Here is a 10302-nt window from a genome sequence, read left to right on the forward strand (position 1 = left end):
ATGGAGTCCATTTCAGCAGATGTTGGACGATTTCGGCGAGAGGAGGGAGGTGGTGTTTTCATGGTATGTTGGTGACGAAGCCGACGCGGATTGCGGGGTGTGCGAGAGGGGAGGGAGGCAATGCGGTCTCGACTTTGCGAGGAACCAGAGCTTCTGCATCGGCCAGCAGCAGCATCACGGTGAGAATACATGCATGATGTCAATTATTTTTTATCTCAGTTTTATGTAATGTGAAGTGCTGGTGTCACAAATTCTTTTACTTTCTCTAAGATATTGTTTTTTCAGTGACATAAATCACATTAAAATTGATGTGAACTGACATTCAAAAAGTTCTTTTTTTTTGTTGGAGAAAGGACATTCAAATTGTTACTGTTTTGTGCATTTGAAACAATGGAAAAATATTATAATGTTCACATGTCTCCGTTTGTTTGTGTATGTCCGTAAAATGCACATTGACTAGTAAGCATCCCAGGGTGAGTGGCCTACGCGCAGCTGGGCTCTTAGTCACCATAAATTCCCTGAAGAGAATAAATTTTGAGGAATTCACACTGAAGCTTTATTTATGTTGGGAGTGTATTACAGACAATAGATTTTGAACAACTAGAGATATTGATTTGAAACTTCTAACATTAATGATTAATTCTCTTTATATATTCAATTGCTGCGTAAACGAAGGGTAAAGTAATGTTAGTATTTGCATGAGATTTTTCTCATGCATATGTTGTCATTCTTCTGTACCCTGTTGGCCTGTTCAACTTCTATGCAGTCTTGAGGGCTGGGAATGCGACAGCTTATACCAAGAAGGGCGAGGTCTCATACAAAACACATGAATGTGCATGGTTTATCTCTTCAATTCTACTAGGAGACACCTCTAGAATTCATGGGAGTGACCTCTGGAATCGTTCAGTGCTTGGTGGAGTTTTCTTAGGTGGTAGATCTAAATGGAGAGTATGCCACACCCTAGACCTAAGTTAGTTTTGCTCCACAGTATGTGCAACGAATGAATTCTTGTTTATATGAACACAAAAATTGACAGTAACTAGCCTTTGTTGGAGGAAAAATTGAAAAAAATCATATTCATGTGTTTGTCGGAAAACAAGTTTAGAGTTGGTGACCTGCTATGTACTTTTCTTTTGGAGGGCTACACTTATAGCTACCTAAACTAAATAGTTGCACCAGGCATAACACATGCACAAAATCCAGCAAAACTTGCCTAATTCCATCTTTCACTTTCCTACTTTGGCACCATATCAGCATTTAAGAATAGTATGGTAATTCTCTAAGACAGCTTTTAGATAAATTGGCACGAGACATGCACCGGATTGTTATATATCAGAAACCTTTTTCTCTTATAAGATGCTCACTCTCTTATTCTTGTTCCAATGTTATCTTGCACTCTCTCACTTATATTGCACTAGTCTAATGCTTCTATACTTAGTTGCAAGAAGAGGACAAGTCCTATGTCACAAGCTTGTGTAATTGTATAACTATATGCTTCGGGGTTTCTTCAGGCTTCTAATTTTGCATTATGAGCTAGAAACTTGTAGGCTATCGATGTTGTAGATTTTTTGGAAACTTACTTAGAAATATCTAGATGATGCACATGTTCCACGTGGCCAAATATATTTGTTTCAGAAACTTGCGAGAGTTCAAGTTACTACTTATCTCAACAGTTTCTGATTAGGTAAGTGCCTCTAAGAACCAGTCTACCAGATGAGGTAGCTGTAATATCCTCCAGGGTTGTGGTGGCTTCAAATGTCCCTTTTGCTAGTTTAAAATCTCCAAAAACCATTTTTCTTCCTCTAAAATTTCAACATCCTGAAGTTGCTGCGTGATGTTTTTTTAGCCACTGCAGCGATCAAATCCAAACTTGCATCATGGTATCCAAAAATTTTACAAATGCATTCAACGGAAAAGAACACAACTGGCTGCCTGGTGCTAGATGCAATGTATGATCTTGTTCATGATCATAAACAATGAGCAACATGTATGAAATTAGGAGGAATACAAAGAGGAAGCACTCTGTCCTTGGTGGGTTTTATGCATTAATATTCTTTGAAATTGTTGTGAGAAATTTCTTTTCTTGGTTGTTCTGTAATTAGCTGAAATGTTTAGACTTCCACTGGAGCAATATAACCTTTCAATTTTAATTGGATAAAAAAGTAATTATAATAATCTATTACTCTTAAAGACCCTTATCCTTTGGATAATTTTTTTTCTCGTGCAACATTTCTTTTCTATTCGTTTCTGTGGACTGATCAAAGTGTTATAAGACAATGAATTATACATGTGCTGTTCTGTCTTCATACCCCTTGGATGTCCACAAGGATCTACTTCTCTCTTTAAAAAAATATTTCCTTATCCATTAGTTATCAGGAAACTATTTTTCCTTAAGGAAAGTTTTAGCAACTCCTTGTCTGAATGAAATTTGTTATTCTAATCCTAATCTCTCTCTCATGTTTTGCAGGATCACATGTGAAGATCATTGCAGGTGAGTGCTTATGTGTGTGTGTTTATATATATAAAATTGTATATATATACACACACACACACTAGTGTGTGCCCCGTGCAAAGCACAGCCTCCCTTTTTTGCTACAGGAATTCCGTTTTTAATGCTCAGTGTATTTTTAAATTCTACAGTAATATAAATTTTAAAGTTACAGCTACAGTATTATTTTTAAAAATGCCACAGTAGTATATTTTTTGAATGCATAATAATATTTTTTAAATGCTACAGTATCCCGCTTTGCTATAGTAATATTTTTTAAATGCTACAGTGATTTTACTGTAGTATGAACAATGCTTTTCTTATTTTATATATATGAATAGTTATTTATATATATATTTGTATATATATAATTTATATATATTATATCAATCGCTCACACTAAATTCTGTACGTATTTACCGATCTTGATCCAAAAATGAAATTGTATAGTAATAATTTTAGTGTGAGGATTGAATATATATATATATAATATAGTATATATATATATATTATTATATATTATATATATATCAATTATATTATATATATTATATATATATATCACCTCACAACTAAAATCTTGTCGTTTTAGATCTGATCCAAAATGAATTGTATAGAATAATTTATGTAGATAAGCTTCTATTCGAAGGATTTTATTGTTTCCGGGTTGTCACAGAAACCCAATGGTGGCCCTTATCGTCAGCAATTCAAATTCTCTACTAAAAAGAGTATAGCCTGGCGAATATAGGCACCTCCATCAAGTTATATTTATGCTAATTATATATTTTTCATTGATTAGGTACATCCACTGTCGGACTCCTAGTTCTCCTATCAGTTTCAACCATCGTACTATATGTTTTCAGGCAATCTGAAAAGGAAAAAAGAACATACTTGAAAGTAGAAAAGTTCCTAGCTACATACAAGACCACAAAACCCACACGATACACTTATTCTGGAATTAAGAAAATAACTAAACGATTCAGCCATAAATTGGGCCAAGGTGGATTTGGAAGTGTGTACAAGGGGGAGCTTCCCATGGAAATTGCAACTGGTATTGCCCGGGGCATTGAGTACTTACATCAGGGATGCGACCAGCGTATTCTACATTTTGATATCAAGCCTCACAATATCTTGTTAGACCACAACTTCGTACCAAAAGTTTCTGACTTTGGTCTAGCAAAACTTTGCTCAAGAGATCATAGCATTATTACCATGACAGCTGCTAGGGGCACAATGGGCTACATTGCACCAGAGATTTACTCTAGAAACTTTGGAGAAGTGTCTTACAAATCCGATGTTTACAGTTTTGGGATGCTATTGTTTGAAATGGTAAGTGGGAAGAGAACTACTGAACCCGCAATTGAGGAGCAGAATGAGGTTTATTTTCCAGAGTGGGTTTATAACCGGTTGATTAGTGGAGAAGATCTTGGACTTTCTGCGGAGATGGGAAAAGAGGAGAATATTGCAAAAAAACTTATGGTTGTTGCACTGTGGTGTATTCAATTGAGTCCAAATGACCGTCCTACTATGACAAGAGTAATCCAACTTCTTGATGGGGACTTGGAAAGCTTGCAGATTCCACCAAAGCCTTTTGTCTCGGAATATCAAGATATTGGTACTTCTATAAGCAAACTATAATTGAAGGTAGTTCAAATTGCAATTGCTTTGTCTTCTTAAATAAATACACTTTCCCTTTTATCACTTTTATCTTCTTTCTATAATTTTTGTATCTACGTCTTCTCTCTCATTTACAGAATTCCTGTAACCTTTTAATTTATGTTTTATTGCAAAATCCTGCTCGTGGTTTTGAAAGCATTTTTAACCCTTATCTTCTTTCTGCAGTTTACATATGTATCTGTCATTTAGTACCCAATTCCTTCTGTGTACTTATGTAACAACAAAATGTTGTAATATTTTCCTTGTCAAATAGTTGATCTATTATGGAGCATTTCTCAGTTGATATATGAAATTAGCTTTTGTGTATACAGTTTGAGCATGTTTTCATATCCCCATCTAACTCTTCTTCCTTATTATTTTATTATATCGATACAGGATGACTTCTCAATCTTTGGACATTGTATAAACTCCAAGTGCTCATACTGCATCCACAATTTAAACTGCCTCGACATGTCGGCTGATATATCGTTTTTTAGCATTCAACGTAGTAACTAGATCGTATAAATAAGTTTATATTATTTATTTAGTCAATATCTCTAATATTTTTGGTTTGACCGGACATAATGCCTGTTATTTTGACTGACCAACATGATTTTTTCATGTGACTACTAAGCGCTGGATTGGCTACTAAATTGTTTATTTTTACGAGTTATAATGCAGTCGTGTCTATTTGTGTTGTTCTTTTTGTTTGATTGTATGACATCAATATGTCTTCTCTTTACACATCTGCATTTAAGAGTTATAATGTTATCATACAAACTCATATTATATCAGACCCTCTTCTTTATCCATCAATGTTTAGCGACATGAGATATTCAGATCTTTCATCATAATGGTGCCCTCTATTTTACTTTCTTTATGTAATACAACATCCACTATCCAACAGTTTATTCTGTTGGTTGTTTTCTACTTTACTAGCAACATTTAGAACCTTGGCTGAGTCAATATTAAGCTAGTCAAGCAATTTAATCTTGAATAAAATCCAATCTCTCTTTTTCTGGATTATTGGCAGGTGGAAGGTGTGACATTGTGATAGGGGTGCAAGGGGAGTGGATACAAACCCGATATTGATAAATGTACAAATTTGTTTTCATGACTAGTATGAATTGGATCTTCTTGTAAGAAGTCTTGAAAATATGGAATTACTGATATGTCGTGTTGCTTTTTTCTTTTCTATAAAATACAATTATGAATATATCATCAAGTTAACCTATATTTACTTCATAATGAACATACCTAAAATCCAGATCTTATTCACGTTGATCATGTTCACATATATTCTGATTCGGGTCTCTATCAGGCAAAAGCTTACAAAGAATGCCAGATTCATATACAGGTTAAAGTTGGTAGCGGAACTTTTACCCTATTTGAAAAAAAAAATTGGATCCTGAAACAAATGCAGTCGATTAATATCCTTACTTGTTTTTTACTGGCTCCCGCTACCCAGGCAACTTTGCGCACAAGCAGTGAAGGAAGTGATCGGCTATGGCAGGGACAGTCTTGAATAGAAATCAGTAGCAGTTTTTTTCCTTTTGTGGTTCGAATCTGGGTTTTGGTTTTTTTATTTTGTTGGGTTCGAGTTAGGTCTGATGCAATCTATTTGACACAAAAGCCTATACCAAAGTCCCTTGTCAATAAATAGCTTTCTTTTGGAGATTTGTTTTTGCCCCCTTTTGTATGCACCATAGGCGTGCATCTTAGCACCTATGTGGGGGTTCTCATAGAAAATTTAAGCAGCCTGGCGCACACCACACCTGTCCACGCACCTGCTTAGACTGTTTTTTTTAAACAATGTCAACTGGAACTACATATCAATAGTAACTGTTTTGCACGATCACATTTGAAAAACAATGGTGAATGGAACTAGCGGAATTATTTTAAAAATGCTCAAGAGCCAAATATTATTGATGTGAAATCGGATTAATTAAATTGGGGCATAGTGTTAAAAAGAAATGTCATAAACATGAATTTTTCAAAAAAATTAAGATGAAATTATTATACTTTTTTAGAATTCTTTAATTAGTTATACATGATGTTACCTTCAGATTAAGTAAAAGTTAAATCTCAAGAAGAAAGTATCATTGATGATTTGATAAAAAATTACATGGGTTGTAAGCGTATAAAAATGCCTATAGGTTCCTACACACAGCTCGGGACGAAATGCAGACGATAAGCGTCATCATCCAAGTCAGGAAATGATTATCTGGCCCCGTGAAAGCTAACGAATATACAAAGTGAGTCATTGGAGTGTACAAGTCACCGGAATGACGAAATACGCAATACAAGTTCGGAGAAGTCAGAAAGTGTCGAACACCTCAAAGTGGACCGCAAAATAAAGAGGCATTTAGACCATGCTACGATTTGAATCTGAAAAGGTTCAAAACATGAAAGTTGTAGGTCTCTTCGACAGCTTTCTAACGCATCTTGAATCACCTCATTCCGAGGTCGGATGAGTGAGTTAAGACCGTTATAGTAACTCCGGGACGCTCAAATCCGACCGGCGCTACAGTCCGACCCGCTACAGTTCCGACCCGCGCTACAGTCCCGATCCGTACTACAGTCCAACCCGTGCTACAGTCCGACCCGTGCTACAGTAATCTGACCCGTGCTACAGTGATCTGACCCGCACAAAGAAGTGAAGTTTTGACTATGTTACGATTTTAATCTGAAAAATCTCAAAACATAAAAGTTGTAGATCTCTTCGTCAGCTTTCCAACACATCTTGAATCAGCTTAATCGGAGATCGTACGAAAGAGTTAAGGCTAAAATACCGAAGATATCTCAAACTGACCCGCGTAGCGGCGGGGGGGGGGGCGCGCCACGCAGGTCACATCAGTCCGTATCGCGTCCAGAACTGCCCGTAACCTCCAAAACGTGTTTTTAGGCTGTTTCGATCGGTTTCTTCTGTTCCAGAGGTTCCTAACTGCCTAGATATCATCTACAAACGTGGTTAGGCCGTTATTAACTGAAGATAAGGCCAAATCACTCATTCTGATCCAAAACCCCCCCAACCGAAGCCTATAAATACGGGCTCAAGGGCTCATTTCAAAGGGGGGATTAATTACCAAGAGGAGGAGGTGCTGCCGGATTGAGGAGTCAAAGGAGCACGAATTTCAGCGAGGGTTGACAGATCTTGGCGAGTTCTTCGGTATAAAGAAGGAGAGTTTGAGAGATCCGACGCTCATTCCCATCCGTTCCTCGAGATTAGGCTTGGTCTTAATCTCGAGAAGAGCTACTGATTTCGCTTGGTTTATTTCAGCGCTTTAAGCAAATACCTCCTTGGTGAGGTAGGAGCTCTGTCGAATTTTCAGCAACTGGATCTGATCAAAGGTGGTCCACGGATAAACCCCGGCACAGGCGAAGATACCCACGCAAACAGGAGACGATAAACGGATATTGCGTTTATTTTCAAGAGAATTGTATCTTTTATTTTTATTGTGTAAAGGTCTTATAAAAAGACCGATCTTTTTGAACTTATTGTAACGATCAAAGTTGTAATGAGTTATACAATGAAGAAAATAATTTTCAACAAAAACAAACTGGCGACCATAGTGGGAGTCAACGGTCTCGCTGCCGAGGCCGTCATGTCGCAACCGATGATTAAGATCCCAGTTGAAGAGGTGGTCGAATACGAGTTCGACCAACAGAAGTACGAAGAATACCTCTCGTCCTCCTCCTCCAGATCCTCCGTTTCTCGCAAGCGCAAGAAGATCAACGCCCCCGTTGCTGCGGTAGCTAAACCTTACAACGCCCTTCCGGCCTCCAACGAGTCCGGATCTGCGGATCTGAACTCCTCCTCAATCAAGGAGTTGAGTACAGAAGGCGCGCCCACTTTATCGAAGAGAGATCGCCAAAGACAGCGCCAACACCTTGCGCGCCAATTCGTTAGGGCTTTGGAGTCAATTGACGGGATCCGTTACGAGGCGGATCTGAAAATTAGGCAACGCCAAGCGCCCCAACAGCGGACAAATGTCCTCTCCTCCAAATCACCAATAAGTGATTGGGTACAAGTCAAAAAGATCCGTTCAACTCTTGAAGAGCGGATCAAAAAGCGCTGCGCACTGCTTGCGCACGCACGAATTCTTGCGCAAGAGGCCAAAAGATTACAGAGGGAAGAAGTGGAAAAGAAGCCATAAAAACTGCACCAAGTTTGGAGGCCAAAGTCCGAGACGGGGGTCGAAAAGATCGAGAAAAGCTGGTCACTCAAATCTGACCCTCCAAATCGCGGGTCACTTGGATCCGATCCTCCAAATCGCGGGTCACTTGGATCCGACCCTCCACTTTGCGGGTCATTTGGATCCGACCCTTCAAATCGCGGGTCACTTGGATCCGACCCTCCACTTCGTGGGTCACTTGGATCCGACCCTCCAAATCGCGGGTCACTTGGATCCAACCCTCCAAATCGCGGGTCACTTGGATCCGACCCTTCACTTTGCGAGTTACTCAAATCCGACCCTCCACTTTGCGGGTCACCCAAATCCGACCCTCCAACCCACGGGTCGCCCAAGTCTGACCCGCGCCAGGGTCAAGACAGAAGACGTTCTGCACTGGTTTCGTCGATCCCTTTGAGTTTCGTACATCCGGTGGAGCCCCGCGATAGCGTGGATTTGTCCTGATTTAAAGTGAGGATGGTCGATCGTCTGGGTTCTTTGCACGAGGATTGAGGCAAAGTTCTGATCGAAGAACGCTTGGGTCCGGTAATTAAACCTCGAGCGACTCGTCGAGCTGGGGGTCCCACACGCCCTCGTAACAATTTCGAGCCTTCTCATAAAAGAAAAACTTCAGTTTCACCCTTAGAAAAGTGTGAGTCCAAACGTGTGACTCCTGCAGACGCCAATAAGGAGTTTCATACTCAGAAGAAAACGCGTCAGACAAACGAACGCGTTATACCTGAGGAGTCGTGCCAACACACGATAGGTTACTCTGGTCATCAGACCGATGAGTTGTACTATCGAGCTGGGGGTACGAACAAGTCTCGGAAGAGAAATACCCGAGAATCGGAGTCTCACTGCCCGTGCGCTAAGATTATCAGGGCAGTCTTATCAGCATGTAGCTACCCCAAGACCGCTCCGCAGAGGGTCTCAGTATTCAAGAGGATCTCCAACGGAACGATCAAGTCCAAACCAAAACGTTTCTGCAAGAAACAACCGGCTGTTCGAGATGACGAATTCCCAGAAGTTACCATCAATATGGTTAATAAGGAAAAGTCCCCAATTGTTTCAAGTGGTTCTAGCCCCAATTTTTTCTCCAGGAAGAAGAGTTAATTCGGGAATAGCTTGACTGATGTCTCGACTCCAGCTGAAAGCAGTCGGACCTGAACAATCCGCAGTCACAGTTAATATGGCTGGGAGGGGAAAGTCGACTCAACCTTCTAGTTCTGATCCACTCATATCTCATCGTCTAACGCGGTTGCGATCGGGAACCATTAGACAAAGAGATTATCAGCGAATGCAGAGGGGATTATCCTCGGATGATGAAGCATCAGATGCCAACTCTGCAGTCGCTTCTGACAAAACGGTATCCAGCCCAGGGGAATCCCGAGAAGTGTTTATGATTAACACCGAGGAAGTAGCTAAAATGGTTGAGGATGCTTTGGCCAAGCAAAAAGAGAACTTCAAGTTCAAAATGGAAATGACTATGCAACGAATGAGGGAAGAACACGACCAACAAATCCGAGCTTTATCAAATCAACTTGGTGAATCCAGCCACCGCAACGTTGCTAACCAAACAGATAGCGATTCATATGTGGATGAACGTCTCAATGCTGATAACCCTCCCGTTGACCAAAACGCTAGGAGTGGCCCCACTAAAGATAACAACGCTGGGGGTGGTTCCACCGAAGATGACAATGTCGGGGGTGGCCGCGTTATTCCTCTTAAGAATCGTCCAGAGCCCGATACAATCGACGATGAGAAAATAAAAGATCTCGAGAACAAAATCAACGCTCTAATGTCTGCTCGAGAGGTAAAAAAGACCGGCATTCCATGTCCCTATCCAAGAGAGTGGGATTCAATAACATACCCGGCGAAGATTTCAACCTGATTAACTTCACGCCGTTTGATGGAAAGGGTTCGTCCACTCAACATCTGATCTACTTCAAGTCCCACTTGGGTATAATCTCCGGCAATGAGGCCTTG

At 39.9% G+C, this 10302-nt stretch overlaps 1 protein-coding gene across 2 annotated transcripts; it reads left to right on the forward strand.

Annotated features, from left to right (window-relative positions):
* On the forward strand, nt 7–5330 carry LOC109829048 (rust resistance kinase Lr10-like). 2 transcript variants are annotated; one of them, XM_020396113.1, is made up of 4 exons: nt 7–179; nt 2468–2491; nt 3288–4132; nt 5178–5330. In XM_020396113.1, exons 1-3 carry the CDS (start codon nt 20–22, stop codon nt 4124–4126), a joined length of 1023 nt encoding a protein of 340 aa, XP_020251702.1. In that variant the 5' UTR covers nt 7–19; the 3' UTR covers nt 4127–4132; nt 5178–5330. The 2 variants fall into 2 exon arrangements, with proteins under 2 accessions (XP_020251702.1, XP_020251703.1); XM_020396114.1 differs by lacking the exon at nt 5178–5330 and adding an exon at nt 4541–5131.

This window comes from Asparagus officinalis, chromosome 1, assembly GCF_001876935.1.
Source record: "Asparagus officinalis chromosome 1, Aspof.V1, whole genome shotgun sequence".
Taxonomy (NCBI): Eukaryota; Viridiplantae; Streptophyta; class Magnoliopsida; order Asparagales; family Asparagaceae; genus Asparagus; species Asparagus officinalis.